Source organism: Anas platyrhynchos, chromosome 10 (genome assembly GCF_047663525.1).
Source record: "Anas platyrhynchos isolate ZD024472 breed Pekin duck chromosome 10, IASCAAS_PekinDuck_T2T, whole genome shotgun sequence".
Lineage (NCBI taxonomy): Eukaryota > Metazoa > Chordata > Aves > Anseriformes > Anatidae > Anas > Anas platyrhynchos.
This window is the reverse complement of record NC_092596.1, coordinates 14,552,025-14,570,161: the sequence shown is the minus strand read 5'-3', so window position 1 is coordinate 14,570,161 and position 18,137 is coordinate 14,552,025. Positions and strand designations below refer to the sequence as shown.

General features: G+C 50.2%; 1 protein-coding gene across 3 annotated transcripts in view; it reads left to right on the top strand.

The window, feature by feature from the left end:
* Positions 1-15,090, top strand: part of MED12 (mediator complex subunit 12) — a 36,993-nt gene extending 21,903 nt beyond the window's left edge. For 2 of the 3 annotated variants that reach the window (XM_027465049.3, XM_072042832.1), the window contains 18 exons: positions 2,747-2,926; positions 3,126-3,197; positions 3,508-3,668; positions 3,759-3,920; positions 4,006-4,117; positions 4,358-4,447; positions 4,903-5,012; positions 5,521-5,656; positions 5,928-6,089; positions 6,664-7,041; positions 7,380-7,530; positions 7,726-7,931; positions 8,360-8,440; positions 8,657-8,874; positions 9,486-9,648; positions 11,927-12,115; positions 12,290-12,371; positions 14,648-15,090. In XM_027465049.3, coding sequence (XP_027320850.1) covers positions 2,747-2,926; positions 3,126-3,197; positions 3,508-3,668; positions 3,759-3,920; positions 4,006-4,117; positions 4,358-4,447; positions 4,903-5,012; positions 5,521-5,656; positions 5,928-6,089; positions 6,664-7,041; positions 7,380-7,530; positions 7,726-7,931; positions 8,360-8,440; positions 8,657-8,874; positions 9,486-9,648; positions 11,927-12,115; positions 12,290-12,371; positions 14,648-14,691 — 2,697 coding nt within the window. In that variant the 3' untranslated portion in view covers positions 14,692-15,090. The remainder of the gene's footprint in view (positions 1-2,746; positions 2,927-3,125; positions 3,198-3,507; positions 3,669-3,758; positions 3,921-4,005; positions 4,118-4,357; positions 4,448-4,902; positions 5,013-5,520; positions 5,657-5,927; positions 6,090-6,663; positions 7,042-7,379; positions 7,531-7,725; positions 7,932-8,359; positions 8,441-8,656; positions 8,875-9,485; positions 9,649-11,926; positions 12,116-12,289; positions 12,372-14,647) is intronic. The other variant, XM_027465050.3, reaches the window with a different exon arrangement.
* Positions 15,091-18,137: the final 3,047 nt, after the last annotated feature.

The following is an 18,137-nucleotide window of genomic DNA, read 5'->3' as shown; positions in this document are numbered from 1 at the left end:
AGAAGTAGGTGTTGCAGTATGCAGGGACTGCACATCCCCTTTGCTCTGGCAATGGCACAAGGCTCGTGTCCAAGGAGGGGAGTGCTGGGAGTGGTTTGCTGAGATGTGTGCCGGAGGCAGAGAAGATAAGAATAAGACAGACAGCTTGTTGAAGTGATAAATGGTGCCTCTCAGAAAACAGCTTAAGTGTTGCTAGCAGCTAGGCTGTTAATGTATCCCTGGGCTTTGCAGTGCCCTGTTCAGTTAATTAAAGAAACAAAACCAAAAATCTTTTGCTCAGCCCCAATCTGACAGCACCAGTATTTCTGTTCCTTTGAGGAAAATTGACATTTGAGGAACTGAAACCTGGCTAATAAGATACTTAGTTCCAGACTGGAGTGCCTGTTACTACTGCTGTATGAAAATGGGTGTTGAAGGGTGTCTTTGGCCGTGGTTACAAATTTATTCTGTCAACGGGGAAGATGCAGTGTTGCAATTTGAAGTGCACATTCCACTTAGTACTGTGTAATCCTTGTGCTTTGTGATGCTGTTGTTTTTGTTAAATGGCTCAATATATAGCAGCATTACCAGCTGACCAAAGAAGAATTGGAGCTGCCTATTTAGGAGCACAAATACAACATACTTGGTGCTGCTGAAACCTGACTATAACATTAACAGAAGTAATCTTCCCTTACTGGTCCCAGTCTTATGTAGGAAGGACCCACAGCAAATAGAACGTGTATGGAAAGGAATAGCAGCATGTCAGGTATCAATACAGCAATGGTTGGCAGAACTGGTTATATAGGAGCAGGTATTTGAGCAGACAACAGTGAATACCACCGAGTTGTGCCAGAGCTCCTGCAGCTGTGAAGGGTGGGTAAAATATTACATTTATCATTAGCATACTGTGAGTTCTACAGTGTGAGCTGTAGAACTCACAGTATCCATTCTGAAATGCCTATAGAATGCCTTAAGCTATAGATGGTGACTTCTCAAACTCAAAAAAAAAAAAGCATATTCAGGTATGTATTTTATATTAGACATTGTCATGATGGTGTAGGGAAAAGGAGTAGATTATAGAATTAAGTTAAAGGTTTCATAGGTGCTAATGTTTGTAACCAAATTATCGGCCTGCCCTTTAGCCTATTCAGATTAGTACACGTAATGATGATTTTCCCTTTGAAAAGGTTAATTACATTTTAACTGTGATAAGACACAGAGTCACAAGTGGAAGCCAAGAGGGAAGCTTGAGACACAGCTGCTAACTTGAGTCTGGTGGTTGGGATAGTAGAGTTGTCCGGAGTGCTTGGAAAAGGTGTTCATTGTGCTCTCCTGTGAAGGGAGAGATGAAGGACTCCGTTTCAGTAGCATGGAGCCTGTGGAGGTGACTGTCCTATTTAAAGAAAAAAAAATCTTGGTGAGAAAGAGGCTGTTAGTCCCTTGAGGACAAAAATGGTAGGTGACTTAATACCTACTTGTAAGATTATCCCGATAAAGGGATGATTGCAGACAAGTCCCACTGAATTCTTTTAGAAAGGTAGGCAAGTGGCAAAAGGGTCTTCCCAAGGATGTGTATATTACGTATACAAGGAAGCGAAATTTTGAGAAGAATGGTGTAGTGAAGAGAAAAAATGTGATAGGCGTTGGAGGAATCACCAGATCCATATGCACTGGCAAAGCAGAGTTGTATTTTGGGGTGAGGTCACTGAAGACTTAGGCTGTGCTTTCACAAGGGTTTCGAGTCAGACTTAGTCTTTCCAGTCTTCGTGCTCTACTTAGTGCTCAGACTACTGCCTACTGGAAAGAGGGGCCATTCCCAGCTTTCTAGGCTTAGCATCAGCACCTGTGCTTCATGAACTGGGTCCTCATTACTCCTCTAATCTCCTCTGGCTGTCACTTCTCAGTGGAAGAATTCTCTGATCCGGCTTGATATGCAGCTGCAGAAGTGCTTACATAGCAGTCCTCTGTAGATTTTAATTTTCATGAATTAGCCTAATTGATTTTCAATATGAAAAAATCCTGCAGTAATGAATGCTTCAGGTTAACTGTGAATTACATAAAGAAGTATCTACCTCATATTTGTTTTGGAAATTGCCACCTGATAATATGTTTAGAGGCCACCAACTGAAATTGAGAGGCTGACAATAATAGTTTTCTGTCCACCTTCTCCTCATGATTAGTGACTTTATAAACATCTTGTATCCAGTCAGTTATTTTCCCTTCCAGGCAGTGAGAAGCAAGGTGAATGTTTTTCACTGAGGATGGCAGTGTGTTTTCCATTACCATCTGAGAGTTAAGGGATGTGCTTTTCCTTAAGACACATTCTAGTTTAGCCTTAGCTGCAGCCCTGAATTATTTAATTTAGCACAGTCCTAGGGTTTTTGCACAAGAAATGGACTAAATAAATTTAAGTGATCCCTTCTGACCTTTGAGCCCAAGTGGCAGTCAATAAAGCCTGGGCATGGCAGTGACTGTGTAGTGTTAAATCATGCTAATACTTCATCAAAGGAAACAGCAGCTACTGTGCTTCTCAACAGCTGATTTGTCAGAGTTGATATTTTCTTTGTCATGATTGCTGTGCTGTGCCTGATGCCTGCTGAATCAGGATAGTGCAGTTCATGAAGAAAAATGATTATTAGGCATTACGGCGTACTAATAAGGTTCTTAGGAGTTTGTTTTCCCTACATCTATCTGATACTGAAAGCAGAAGCACCAGTTTGGTATCAGAAATGAGTTTAACTGTTCTAACTCTGCCTTCATCCTGCAGGAGTGGGTAGGGGAGCGATGTCTCAAGTCCCTCTGTGAAGACAGCAATGACTTGCAGGATCCCGTCCTGAGCAGCACACAGGCCCAGAGGCTGATGCAGCTGATCTGTTATCCACACCGATTGCTGGACAACGAGGAAGGAGAAAATCCTCAGCGGCAGAGGATTAAACGCATCTTACAGGTGCAGGCTTCTGCCAGAGTCCAAGAATGATCTAGTAACTGCCTGATGTGGCATCAGGATGGTGGGGTCAGCACTATCTGAGTGGTGCACCCCTCTCCGAGGGGTCTGAGACTCGTTATCATGGGAGCTGAGGGCATGGGTTGAGGACATGGTTTGAACTGAGATAGGGACTCATACGAAGCGTGTGTGCGTGTTGCAGAATCTGGACCAGTGGACCATGAGGCAGTCCTCGCTGGAGCTGCAGCTGATGATCAAGCAGACTGCAAACAACGTGAGTTTCTGTTCAGTGCGACCATGCAGGGATGGGTGCTGCCAGCAGTGAAGTGGCTGCTGGTGAGGTGGGAGGTTGGTGACCTGGCAGAAGTGAGAATAGGGAGAAAAGAAAGAGCATGCGTTGGTGAGTCTGGCTAGTGAAAACGAAGCATGAGTTGGATGTGAGGAGCCTGAGACTCAAAGAGAAGCATTCATGGGGGAGCTGGCAATCTAGATTTCTACCGAGTTTAAATGTGTTTAAATGTGGAAGCCCTATCAGTGGGTGCTTTCAGAGCAGGACTTAGCTCTCTTTTCTTCGCTATCTCCAGGAGATGAACTCCTTGTTGGAAAATATAGCCAAGGCCACTATTGAGGTATTCCAGCAGTCAGCAGAGACCAGCTCTGCTAGTTCTGCTGGCAATGGAGTCAACAATCTCAGTAGCTCAGCAAGTGCTACGCCAGCCAGCAACAAATCCAAACCCATCCTCAGGTAGGTGTAGTCTCAGCATGAAGTTGTCTTGTAGACAACTTGAATCATAGGTTGGATTACAAACTGCTTTTCACTTTTGTGTTGTCACAGTTCCCTGGAGAGATCAGGAGTGTGGTTGGTGGCCCCTCTGATTGCCAAGCTTCCAACGTCAGTGCAGGGCCATGTGCTGAAAGCTGCTGGAGAAGAACTGGAGAAAGGACAGCATCTGGGGTCATCATCCCGCAAAGAACGGGACCGCCAGAAGCAGAAAAGGTGAGTCGTGGGGAGAGGGCAGGCTTTGCTTGCTGTGCTGATCCCCCAGCCTGGCAGCGTAGTTACATCACTGTCCTCTCTGCAGCATGTCCCTCCTGAGCCAGCAGCCGTTTCTGTCTCTGGTGCTAACTTGCTTGAAGGGACAGGATGAGCAGCGGGAAGGCCTCCTCACCTCTCTGTACAGTCAGGTCCAGCAGGTAGGTGTCTTTCTTCTCCCTTCACTTTCCTCAAAGGCTCACTCCTGAGCAGACAGGCTATTGACGTGTCCTTGGAGACGTCTGTCTGTCTTTGTGCTCGGTAAGGCAAAGATCTTACCAGGGTTGATACAGGGTGCTTCAGCTGACCTCTCTGAGTCACCAGTCATTGAATAGCACAAGCTGCTCTCTATAAACTTCAGCATACAACACATGAGGTCTGTCCTCTCTTCTAAATCTTAGATTGTTACAAATTGGCGGGAAGATCAGTATCAAGATGACTGCAAAGCCAAGCAGCTGATGCATGAAGCCCTGAAGTTACGACTGAACTTGGTGAGCAGTTGCAAAAAAGAGGTTAACCATATGAAGTGAATAGTTTGGTGCCTTTTTTTCCCCCCTTTTTTTGGAGCGCGCACACACTGGCAGGGCTATAAATGTCTTGAAGTGAGGGTCACCCCTGCTGCTGGGTTTTAAACCCTGAGTGGTATAGGATGTGTGGAAAAACTTCCTTGTTCTAGTGAACCAGGATGAAATCCACAATCATGGTCTCCATTTCAGAGACGTGCCATGCAGGCTGCTCCCAGTATTGCCTTCTCATTGTAATGCTTTTGTGCTCCCCATTGTGACTGCTTGTATCTGAGGTTTGCCCTGTTGACTGCAGTCTCCTTGAGCTCTCAGAGGGAGTTGCCGTAGCCCAGGAGTTGCTTTGGTTTAGGCTTCTTTCTGACTTTTTAAGTCTTAGTGTTTCTTTTTGGTGTATTTTTGACTAAACTGCTCTTCTCTGTCAGGTGGGAGGCATGTTTGACACGGTTCAACGCAGTACGCAGCAGACAACCGAATGGGCTGTGCTGCTCCTGGACATCATCAGCAGTGGCACCGTGGACATGCAGTCAAACAAGTAACTTTCTGGCTGACTTCTGATCCGTATGGTTCCCTAGGGAGGCATTCAGGCATTCATTAGCACAGCCCCTTTCCCTGTGTGAGGTAGCTGTCTCTCTAGACTCTATGTTGGAAGCACTGTGACAGGTGAAGGAGACTTCGGAGTAATAGCAGGCTGTAACTTAGGTCCTAGTGTCCAAGTATACTCTTCCAACGTACCCAGAGCAAACTCTGCTTTCCAGATGCAGAGAGAGAAGCTGGCGTGAGCTGAGTCTGGATCTGCTTTTCAGATAAGCTGAAGGGGTGGGCAGGAGGCCATTCTTAATCTGTGATACTGCACTTGACTGAAGTGTGGACACCTGGCAGCATATAACCAAAAGGAGGATTACTGTGGGGGGCTGAAGAGTGCTTGCTGCTTCTGGCTGTAGGCAGAATTCCTAGCAGTCTAATAGTGTTTGGTGTTAGTGTGATGGCCGGGGCTTTGTCTGGTTCTTCTGTGACTTTGGCCTTTCTGCTCTGACCAACAGCGAGCTCTTCACTACTGTCTTGGACATGTTGAGTGTTCTCATCAATGGCACCCTGGCTGCTGATATGTCCAGCATTTCTCAGGGCAGCATGGAGGAAAACAAGCGGGCATACATGAATCTCGTCAAGAAACTCAGGGTGAGAGACACCAGGCCTTGTACGGGGAGCTGTGTGCTGCGTCGTGGTCATCCAACTCTGTAGATTTACCTGTCTCATATTGTATTAGTGCTGTTGCTGTTTTGAAAAGCAGTAAGAGTTGCCCTAGTGGTTCTGTGGGCCTTGGGCTGAACAATACAGAAATGACAGGGAATGTAGGAGTGGAGGCTGACAAGGCTAAAGGCACAGGTCGGCTTTGGGTGTTGTTTTTTATTGAGCAATTCTTGAAGTTTTCTCTACTCCACTCGTGCAGAAAGAGCTGGGGGACCGGCAGTCTGACAGCCTGGAGAAGGTACGACAGCTCCTGCCACTTCCCAAGCAGACCCGAGATGTCATCACCTGCGAACCTCAGGGATCCCTCATTGACACCAAAGGCAATAAAATAGCTGGATTTGACTCCATATTCAAGAAGGAGGTAAGTGAAGCTTTGCTGTCTGCCTCACAGCTCCTGAGCGCAGGTTTTGCCTTGTCTTCTGATGCCATGAGTCTCTGCTGCTTGGGAGGCATCAGTATGCAGCACCTTGTTGCCTGCCGAGCTTGAAATGGCTGGCTGCACACAGGCAAGCTGGCGCATAACTATGTCTGAAAAGGGCAAGGCTGGCTGTTAATGCTCAGCAATACCTGCTGCTATGGCCTGAGAAATTATTTAAACTTTTGTTTTGTGCTCGTGGCTGTATGAAGCAAAAAAAATCTATAATCCCTGTCACATGGCATAACGGGTACTGTCAGTGTGTGGCAGGAGACTGTCAGAGGTGGGATGAAGGAGAATGGCAGTTTTTGATGAAGGTTTTTAGAAATGACTGCTTTGCCCTGAGGAAGAGCAAACCCCCCCTAGTAAACCCTTACCACTAGTAAGGGCTCAGGTTGTCTTTTTTTTTTTTTTCTTTTTTTGTCCTGGAACATGTGGAATGGAGTCTGATGAAAGTGTAGTTTCCTGTAGTAGGAGAAAGAATAGGGGCTTAGTGGTTCTTATTTCTTTTGATTTCAAGGGTTTGCAAGTCTCTACAAAGCAGAAAATTTCCCCTTGGGATCTGTTTGAGGGCTTAAAGCACTCAGCCCCGTTGTCCTGGGGATGGTTTGGGACAGTCCGGGTGGACCGCAAGGTGTCTAGATTTGAGGAGCAGCAGAGACTTCTTCTGTACCACACGCACTTGAAACCCAAGCCCCGCAGTTATTACCTGGAGCCATTGCCATTGCCTCCTGAAGAGGAGGAGCCTCCTACACCTGTGACTTTAGAGCCGGAGAAGAAAGCTGTGGAACCAACCAAGGCTGATAAAACCAGCTCCAATCCTGCCACCTCTACTGAAGAACGCAAGAAGAAACAGAGCAAAACCAAGAAACGCAACCAGTCTGCCAGCAAAAGTGAGGTAAATGACTGCCCAACAGATACAAATCTCCTGTGTCCAGCCCCATTAGTCCAACCCTGAGCACTCCCTTTAGTCTTTCGAAGGAGCCTGAAAGCAGTGGTGGTGAAGATGGGATATGTTTCCTCTCAGATGGGAGTGCTGGAGCTCTGTCCTGTTGCTACTAGCCTGGGGCAGGGCAAGCATTTCCTTAATCCCTGATGGGTGGGAAGGATGCTTTCAACTCAGGCAGTGACTGACCCTGTCTGCTTCCTGTGAACTTTGCAAGTCTTTAATATGCTTGATCCGTTCATGAATTTGCAGTGCATGCTGATCTCTTACTCCCTTCTTGATCCTTGCAGGATTTTGTGCTGGGTCCCAGCCGAGGGGTTTCCTATGGAGTTGGCATGCCTACAGACCTCTTGCATCACCAGGCAGGAAGCACTATGTCTAGGCTAGCCTATGGGCAATCACCAGTGGGTCTCTATGCCCAGAATCAGCCTCTTCCAGCAGGTAGGTGTGCAGGGGAGGTGAGAGTGGGGCAAGTCTTTGGGAACCTCTTGTAAGAACCCTTCTTGTGAGATGGTTCTACGCACACTTGCCCTTCTGCCTGTCATGTATCCAGATATAGTGATGAACGGTTATTCTGGAGCTGCTAGGCTCAAGGACACCATGTGCCTAGTCAGTCTGTTTCTTTTCCTCTTGCAGGTGGCCCTCGCCTGGATACATCCTACAGACCTGTGCGCATGCCCTTGGGGAAACTTGTTCAGAGTCGTCCTCCATATAGTGGGGTGCTGCCTTCAGGGATGGGGAGCATGATGGGCATTGACCCCTCCTACAAGCCAGCGGTGTATAGACAACAACCTCCAGTGTCCCAGGGACAGATACTGAGGCAGCAGCTTCAAGCAAAGTTGGTAAGTCAGAGATGTGCTCTTGTTGGGCCCCATAGCACGGCAAGTCCTAGCTGTTGGCTGCCACTGCCCACTCTAGCCAGAACTCTCCAACCCTATCTGTTTCTGCCCTCAAAAGGTGTTTGTTCATCTGGGCAGCTCTGTGTTTGCCAGTGGTTTTGTTGGATCCATTTGTCCAACAGTTGGTGGAGACTGAGTGAGGTGCACCGGGGACATCTTGCAGCTGTTGGGCAGTGAGAGGTGGGATGGTAGCAGCCTGTTTGCCCCAAGTCAGGGTGAGGCAAATGTCATTAGCATCTGGGTGCCACGAAGCAGCCTTGTAGTTTCAGCAGTGAAGCTCCTTGTCTGGTATGGCGGGACTGCTGAGGAGAGGACAGCAGCGTCCTGGCCTTTGGAGAAGTTGAAAAAACTGTTCCTATGTTGCCTTCCAGCAGGGCCAAGGCATAATGGGACAGCAGCCAGTACGCCAGATGGCTCCAACCCCATCCTATGGAACACTGCAGCCCTCCCAGGTAAGCGGCAGTGACCACAGGTAAAACTGGAGTCTTGCTACGGCACACAGCAGTGTCTGTATTTCTGCTGTTAAGTCCTGGAATCTCTTGGCTCTTTTCACTCATTTTCTGGCCAGCACAAATCTGAATCCCAGAGATGAACTGTCTTGTGACTGCCTTTACAGGAGAATAGATGCTGCTCCATGACTAACAAAGGTTTTGTTTATTTCATTTCAGGGTTACACATCTTACGTCTCCCACATAGGCCTTCAGCAGCACCCCTCCCAGTCAGGCACGATGGTACCTCCTACGTACTCTGGCCAGCCCTATCAAAATTCCCACCCCAGCTCTAATCCTGCCCTGGTGGATCCTGTTAGACAGATGCAGCAGAGACCAAGTGGCTATGTGCACCAGCAGGCTCCAGGCTATGGGCACACCTTGGGCAACACACAGAGGTACCTCCCACCCTACTGGATGTTAATAAGCTGTATTTCATCAAGGGCTTCCCTGTTCTGTCCAGACAACTTGAACAGCAATCTGTGAAAAGCCTATTCTCCATGCTGTGTTACACAGCATCCGAGTCCTTTACACCCTCGGGGAGCATCTTTATCCAGCTTTCAGTCCCAAGAAGAAACAGAGAGATAGGATGAAATTCAGAGATGCTAGCTGCAGGCAGGAGTTGGTGTCACTAACCAGAGAAAGATGAAATTGTGAAGTATGAAGTAAATGACCTGGGAAAGTCACAATTTTTTTGAATTTAAATCTAGCCAGGAGCTTGCTTTCTGAAGGTGTGATATGGTAGTTCCATTGCTCCTGGGCAGGCATAAATCTGTCAGTGAGACAGTGCAGAACAGTGGGCCATATACCATTATCAGGGCTTCTGGAAAAGCAGGTTGGATGGAGCCCTTGAAGGTCCCTGGTGTCCCTCACCTTTCTGCAGAGAAGCAGCACGGGTTGCAAGCAGCTGTTTGAGCTGTCTGTCTTGATGGCAGCAGTTGGGTTTCAATTAGATAAGCTAGCTGCCTATGAATCTTATACTCCATGGGCTTGTCCTTTTCTTTTGCAGATTCCCTCACCAGTCCATACAGCAAGCCCCCATGATGAGTGGGATGAACCATTTGGGTCCACAAGGAGTCCCCTCAGGAATTCGACCCAGCCAGATACTGCCTGACCAGCAGCAGCAGCAGTACCTGAGGCAGCAGCAGCAACAGCAGCAGCAGATGCTGAGGGTGAGTGGTTGCTGCTGGGACAAAGGCCACTGGAGCTGGAGGGGACTTGCCAAATGCTGTCCTCTGTCAGTAACACTGTGCTCTGCCCCGGTGTGCCCAGAGGGATGTCAGCTCTTGGGGCCTGCCTATAATGCTTTGCTAGGCAGTTCTCCCTTCCGTGGAGTTGGCCGCTCCAGATGCACTGCCTCTTGCCAGTCACCCAGTGTGAGGTTAAAAGAAAGTTAAGAGCACAAAAGATCTGTTTAGTCCTCTGTGGCTTGCATCCTACCTCTTCCTGCTCAGTTTGGGCCCATAAGATCGTGCAAAATGCTAACTGTATTAGAAATTAAGTGTTGCAGGAGCTAGAAACAAAATGAACCTCCCTCCCTCTGCCCATACCAGGGCAGGCAGTCATTCTTTATAAGATCAGTTTTAGGGGCATGTCTATGTTTTCACAAATGTAGTGATGACACTTAGTTTTCTGAGGGGAGCCTGAGCAAGACAGTGGTTTCTGCAGAGTGCCACAGTCAGCGGTATTTGAGAATTGCTGCCTTGTACTGGACAAGAGACTGCCTGTAGCGTGGTCAGCAGCTTTTGATGAGTAGCACCTTCTGACTATTCAGTGGGTTTCTTTTAGCATTCTCCATCGCTTGTATTTAGGAAAAGAACATACTCAGACAAGTTGCTAGCAGTTTTCCTAGCTCAGTAACTTAACGTGTACCTTCAGCTTTTAGCTGACGTTGCTTGGTTACTCAAAAAATGTGGAGTGCCCAAAATCTCTGCAGTTACAGTGACTCTTGCTGTATTATCAGGAGCATACCAGATGCAGAACAGACTCCTGATGCTTGAGTTGACTGTCACATGCAGTAGCTTGTAGAAAGGAAGCATGGCCTTCTGTTTTCCATGGGCAGTAGTCAGCTGTTGCAAGGAGGCAGGACATGAAATCAGGAGGAGGGTCTCCAGGCTCATTGAGTTAGTTACCTGCTTATTGAGGTCACAGTATCCATTTCATGAACCTAAGGGACCAAATTGGCTGAAGATGAAAGTTAGGAGGCTGGTCTAGAAACTCACTCCCTTTGACGGGTAGAATCCTTGATTCAAGCTTCATTGTGTTTGTGAGTGGTTCTTGTACCCAGTTATTACTCTCTGCTGTGTCCTGGCTCTTTTGTCCTTGTTTACTGTCTGTTCTTTCTCTCTGCTGTTTACCCAGCGTATTCCTTGGGAGCACTTGCATCTTTCGTAGGTCAGTTTTTTCTGACCTCCTCTCATAAGATACCATCCCTTCTGATACACTTTTGTCTGTTTTCTGAGTCTGTTCAAGCTTTGAACCTTACCCTTTTGAGCCAGTGATCAGAACTGTACCTATCAGCACCATGTTTTTTTATGATAGTTTTAGTGGTGTTCTGTTTCTGCTAGAAACTCTCTGTTGACCTAGAGAGTTTAAAACTACCTCAACAGAATATTCTGTCTCTCTGTATTCTTCTTTCTTTATCTAGTTCTGTCAACATCTAGGTTGGAGCATTGCATCCAGTTTTATCTACGTCCTGTTACTGAAATGTAACATCACTGCCAGGAGTGGCAGAGAAGGGCAGTAAGATGGCTTGAAGAGTTGGGGAATGTTTCTGAGGAGGAAAGGCTGATAATAGCTGGGCTTCAACTTAGAGAAGGAGAGACAAGGGGAGTCCCCAGATTTTGTCTTTTTAAAACAAACAAATGCACAAAAAAAAACACAAAAATCTTACCTGTTCATGTTCCTTGGCTGTAGGACAAGAAATGATCGTAAATCTTAATGTACAAGATTCAAGATAGACTAGGAAGAATCCAGTAGGAGTAGCCAGGTGTGCAACATGAAATGGATTGAATTGAGAGGTTACAGGAGCTGTGCTGGTATGTCTGGAAACATTTTGAGAACAGGTCAGGGAAATACTCAGTGAAGCAGGTATTGCTGATCTTACCAGGAGGCAAGAGATGAACTGGCCAACCTCCGGAGATAGCTTGTAGTTGTTTTCCATTCTCGTATTGTGTTTACTCCTAGTCGTTCCCCAGCTGACAAGTAGACTTGTAGTTCTCTTCCTGCCATCTGCCAAAAACTCATCTTACAGAATTTTGTTACTGTCACTGTGTTTCATGCAATTTCTCAGCCTGGGGCAGGGCCCTGGTGAAATTTGTGTAATTTAGGCACTTGTCAAGAAAGTGGTGTAAGAGTTTGTTACTGCGGTAGAACGCCCTTTTCCCTTCAGCCCTGCCTGTGCGTTGCCCAGACAGGTCCCTGACGGCCCCTTCTCTTTTGTCTTCCCAGCAGCAACAGCAGCAGCAGCAACAACAGCAGCAGCAACAGCAACAACAGCAACAACAACAGCAGCAGCAGCCGCCTCCGCCGCAACCACAGCCGCAGCAGCAACCCCAGGTCTCCACAGTGCCTCAGCCACAGGCGCAGGGCCAGCCCCCAGGGCTGGGGATGCAGGCTCTTCCCCCCCAGCAGCCCATTGTGAGTGTTCCCTCAGAGACAGAGGGATGTGATAGTCCAGCACAAATCCAGCCGTGCTTTACCTGCGTCCTCCCCCCAACTCCCTGCTCCCTCCCCTGCACTTCCTGTGGCTGGTGTGAATGCTGCGAGTGCCAGCCAGGTGGTGTGGCTGTAACCACGTTTCTCTCGTTGCAGTTCCAGCGCCAGGGCCTTCAGCAGACACAGCAGCAGCAGCAAACGGCTGCTTTGGTTCGACAACTTCAGCAGCAGCTTTCCAGTAAGCCTTAGTGTTCTTGATCCTGTCCCTAATCTTCTCCCCTGCCATTCCCCATTGCAGGTACCCTGGTGTAGGGAAGCTGGGCCAAGCCAAACTGTCTGTCTGAGGCCATAAATGATGTTGGCAGGGAAATGGCATCAGGACTTTGAGCTCCTGGCCCAAAGGGGCACGACAGCAGGGCAGGCAGTGCTGCCAGCATGTGAACAACCTTCCAGACCTGCTGCATGCAGAGGGATGAGAGAGCTGAGCCTTTGTAGGGGCTGTCGTGCAGTTTCCTCAGAAGGATTCAGTCTGCAGCTTTAAAGCATTCAGAGATGCTTCCTCTGCTGTGGTGACCTCTGAGGGGCTCAGGGAGGCTGTAATCCTGCTGCATTCACATGGTGGGTGACCCAGAGATGTGATCAGGACAAGACTTCTTGTAGGCAAGGAGGGTACTCCAGGAAGCACTGCTTCATACCTGCTGTGTTCTGTGGGCTTCTGTGGCGGCTGTCACAGACAGGGTAATGGCACAGATGATGTTTGTAGTCTGGCACTGTGCAGCTATTCCTATAATCTGTATTTAACTGCTGGCTGGGGGGCTAGAAACAGAACTCAGTGCCTGTGCTGTTCCCCTCTGAACCACCTGCTGTTTTGCTGTCACCTTACTGGCTTTTGTGCCACAAAAAATGGCAGCAATGCTATGAAAATGCCTACGAATGGGCTGCACGGGGTTTTTGCAGTGTGCTGGCTGTACGTGTGTGTGGTGGGGGCTGGGAACTTGGTGGTTGGGAGCTGACAACCCTCCTTTTTTCTTGCTGGGCCACCATTTCCATGGTAGTCAAGGATGTGAATGCCTACAGCTCGATGTCAAGTAAAAATACATTTGGCAGATTTTGATCTATCTGCTTGGTTAATTCAGTTTCTTAAATTGGTTATTCCTCAGAGTAGGCTTGTGCTTGGGGAAAGCTTGATACAATCACGGGTGGAGGTGTTTCTTTCCTCTGTGCATAACTTTCACATGTAACAGATGTCTGCAACAAATAATGGCCAAACAATAGTGCTTACACTTGTTCCTTGATAAAGTTCTTAATCCTTGTGACAAAAACAAACAAAAAAAAGCAAATAGAAGTTTTAATGTGCTAAATTTCCTGCTCGCCAGCTTCACAAACCACAAGTCTGTGCAAGGATCCCAGCCAGGACATTCAAGTAGAGGAATATCTCATATAAGTATCCGAATATAGCAGAATAGCCATATTTTCCTATCCTGTCTGTGTAGCAAACGGGTTTTTATATGGAACGGATGCGTGGGTCCGATGCAGCCATGTGTCAGCGTGCAGCTTCCATGCCACCTCACTGGGCTTGCATCAGCTCCACCAAGAGCCATCTGGAGTTCTTGCCTGCAGTGTCCGGGGTGCAGCAGAAAGCAGGACATAACCAAGAACATCTTGTAGGAGGGGGACAAGAATACCTTGGGCTCACGGTGGGTCAGGAGGCTCCAGGATATTCCTAAATATGCTGCTGTCCAGCAGAGTTGAGACAGAAAGAGGGCAGGCTAGCCTCGGGTTACACTGGTCTCCTTTTACTTAGTCTGCAGCATAAGACGTGCTGACGTGCTTCAAGAAAAGGCTCACAGATTTTATTAATCACATAGTGCCCAAGTACACTTCTGAGCAGTGTGCGTCACCAAGCATCGGTCCCAGCAGTCGGGAAGTTTGTGAGGTTCTTTAATAAAACCTTGCTGGGTTTCCTATCCCTTTTGTGCCACCTGGAAGTCCTTCGGGTATGTTGTTCATTTGTACCTATGTACTGTTAGGGAGTCAGAAGAGTTCCTGAAACCTTTGCTAAGTCTGGTTTCTGGGTGTACCTCAGGATGAATATTTGACACTGGCTGTCTGAACAGCTTGTTTGCCTCCTGGTGTTGTGCAATCTTGTAGGGCAGATTTTCTTTCAAAGTACACAAATAATTTGCACACAGCCTCATCATCCTGACTTGCTGCCATCTTTCAGAGCTTTGTTGTGGTGCACCAAGTGTGCCTTGAGAGGTCTCTTCTGGAGAAGCTTTGGGATTGGGACTGGTGCACATCTGTCTCTTCCTCAAAGAAAGTGGGGTCCTGACTGTGCTCCTGTCTAAAGCCTCAGACAAGTGAGCAGAACAGGGCGTGCCATAAAGGATGTAAGCGTGTTATGTTTGGTTTTGCTCATACGCTGCAACATGCCTCTAGGAGCTGCACTGGTGACAGGAGGGGAATCTGCTTGCCAAACAGACCTTGTGACTGTCTAACTCTTGACCCCAACAGATACGCAGCCGCAGCAGAACAACAACCCCTTTGGACGCTACTGATCTGGGGCACTTCAGCCTGCTCCAGGAGGGAGACATCACTGTGGACTGGATACAGCCTCTTCAGCCTGACCTGCAAACCAGGACTGCTCCCGGCCTCTGTCCTGGGGCTCGTGCCCCGAGTGCTGTGTGCCGCCGCTGCCCGTCTCACAGGGAGATGCCAGGAGGATGGTTTTATTGTACAGAGAAAGTGTTTTTACTATCCGATTTCTACAAACATTTATGGAGATCCCTTGTGGCCGATAGTCTCCCTTCCCACTTTGGTTTCAGTTTTTACTCCGTTTTTAGTATTTTTGTTAAAATAATGATTAAGACATTGTAAAATTTTGTACTTTATTTATACCAGATGAACCCTGTACTGCAGACATTCTCGGATGAATACAGAGAGCTTACTTTGCAAAAGGAGTGTGTATTCAGAGCCTGCTTTTCCTCCTTCGAGCTCCTCCCAGCTTCCCAGTACAGCCCAGCAGCACCCTGCGCATGGTCTTTATCTCTTTCTCAGCAGAACTGATGTCTGCATTTTCAGCTTTTGTGAATGGGGGTGTTGCTGAGGCAAAGCCTTTTGGTTTGGGAAGGAAAGCCTTTCTTCCTTATTTGTTTCATAAGCTGGCGTTCACCTGCTTTCTGGGGTTTGTGCAAACTTCATAGGCTTTGTATGTTGATTTAGAGCTTTGCTAGCAGTCTCTGGCATGTGGACAATGGACAGAGGTTTAAGAGCAAAGAGGGAGGTAAATGAGGGAAGTTCTGAGCCCTAACAAGCCCAGCTTCCCAGCCACAGCAGTATCAGAGACGCTCAAGCTGGCACCTCTGCAATCTAGGAGGAGCTGCAGCCTGAATGCACTCAGATCAGTACTTCTCTCAGCACGGTTTTGCTTGTAAGCACCAAGGCTCATCTGTTAGCTCCTTCCTGACAGCCCTGGTGCTTTTCTGGGTGGGTAGCGTTCTGCATTCTCACCTGCAGACCCAGCTCATGAAGCCTGCTGCTCTGGAGTCTCATCTGTCTGTGTGTGGCAGGCTGCTTTGGCTTCACTTAGTTGCAGTGCTGGTTCTCTCCCCTCCTGCTGTCTGTTGGACCTGGGAGCCACCCTTGACCTGCGGTAGTTCCTTGAGTACATTTTCTGGACCAGTATTTTCCTTCTGCCCTAGGAGGGTGGGAGCTTGTGAGGCTTGCAGGGCCTCATGAAAGAGCGCCAGTTATAAGGAAAAATACACAAAACTGGTTTGTTACCAGTATGTAGGGTGGGCCACAGCAGCGTGAGGACAAGAAGGCGGCCGGCTGTGGGAGCTGGGAAGAAGGAGGAGGAAGGGGGATGCCCTCAGCTGTGCTCAGGCTGATGGGCAGGAGGGAGCCTGACCTGCCAGAGCCTCCCTGTGCCCAGCTCCTGCTGCTGCAAGAGCTGGAGCTGAGCGCTTCCCTCGCAGGGGGGGAGCTGTGCACCCTGCTCACCCCTACCCTGCAGCTTCCCTGCACCTGGCCCGGCCTCCTGCTGTGCTGCGTGGTGGGGGGAAGGTGCTGCTGGCCAGGAGTGATGGAGACGGGCTCCCTGCCTAATGAGAACAGACAGCTGTGTGTGGGGCGACTTCCTCTGGGCACGGCTGCTTGTCCCCTTCAATGAGGATCAGGCCGGGGCGCAGCCCCCCCCGGCTGGAAGGAGCAGCCTGCCTGGGCCCCCATCCCCTGGGCCGTGGGGCTCTGCTCGCCCGCAGCGTGCTCTCAGCAGCCACCAAGGGACCTACGGCTGGGGCAGGAGATGGCCGTGCCCCTGTCCTCATCTTCCCTGGGGCCAGGTGCCAAAAATCGAGCCCTGTTGGGTGGGCTGGGGGCTGCCCCTGGGCGTGCAGAGCCCCTCTCTCTGTGCCGTGTGCGGCCCCCTCCTCTGCAGGCCCTGGGAGGCGGCTGAGCCTGCGCCAGGCGGCATCTTGGAGGCTGCCTTCTGCATCGCCGCCGCGCTGCTGCTGGGAGGAGGGCGGCTCTGCAGCAGCAGCCGGAGCAGGCGGCGGCGGCACAGCACCGAGCTGGGGGTCAGCCTCTCGTTTTGTTCCCTTTCAGGGGCCCGGGGACTGGTGCCAAGGGCTCTCCACGTCTCCCCATGGGGAAGGAGATGCCTCGTCCCTCTCTGGGTTCCCGCTGCCGCTTGACCCCGCTTTGCTGCACAGCCCAGTGCAGGGGCTGCTCCTCCCAGTGGCTACCCGCAGGCTGCCCCAAGGTTGGCAGCGGGGGACACAGGGACTGGAGCAAGACCTGGGCAGGGCTCAGGGCACGGCTGCTCTGCCCAGCCTGGCCGCCTGCCTCGCAGCCCCCCCGTTGCTGTGCTGGGTGCTAGCACTGAGCAGTGGCAGTTTTAAGTAGCTCTGACAGCTTCCAGCCCTTCTGCTCCTTCTCTGAGTCGCAGCTAAATGCTGCTTAAGACACAGCCAGAGGCGACGGGGGGGATTTTTATCACATTGACCATTGACCAACGCACGCAGCCTCCCTGTGGCCTTCAATCAGGCTGGGGGGCTGATGCTGGAGCTGCGTGAGGGTCACTGGGCTCTGCGGGGCTCAAGGCCAGCCCCAGGGGTGCCTGCAGGGGCCCAAGGGCAGCGTGTGGGTGATGCACAGCAGGTACCCAGGGCATGGGAAGGGGCCTGAGGTCACGGGAGGCTCGGCACAGCCGGGGCAGCAGATAGGCAGCAACAGGTCCTGCCCCGTGCACCCACCCCACCCGGCACCAGCAGCCTGCCGGGGGCAGAGGCAGCTTGTCAGGCACCACGAGAACCGGTGTTGTGCAAGAAAATCAATCGCTGCCTGCTCCAGCAGCTGCAGCCGGGGGCTGAGCAGCCCTGCGAGTGCCCAACGCTCTCTGTGCGGTGCCGGTGGTGGGAGCGGGTGACGAGCCACAGCTGCAGCCCCCAGCACAGCCCCCCCAGGGCAGTAAGATGTGGGGGGCTGTGCCCGGAGCCATGCACCTGTGGGGTCAGCCCAGGGAGCCTCTGAGATGCTGCTGGGGGCAGATGGTCCACCAGGAGCTTGGGTGCTGCTGCTGGTGGTGCCCAGGGGCTCAGGGCAGGGCTGGTGCATCCATCCCGGTGGGCACAGGGCTCTGGTGGTGCACGGGGTGACAGGGACAGCTCCTGGGTGTAAGGGGTCAGCAGTGAAGCTGCTCGAGCTGCCACCCACCAACGAGCAGTGGGGCAGGAAGGCTCCGAGCTGCCCTGCAGCATCCGAGTGCTGGGATCCCCTCGGCTGCACGCTCACTGCCTCAGTGGCATCGGGAGAGCTGAAATAAATGCCTGCCCTTCACATGCTGCCGCACAAGCATCTGAAATGGGAAGCGGTGGCTGCTCCGCAGAGCCCGTGTCGGGTCTGGGCTGCAGCTCTGGCAGCGGGAGGGAGGCAGAGCCCAGCTCCCAGCCCCAGACTGGAACGCGTGGAGGTGTCTGCTGGTAATTGCACGTCCTTCTCTTTG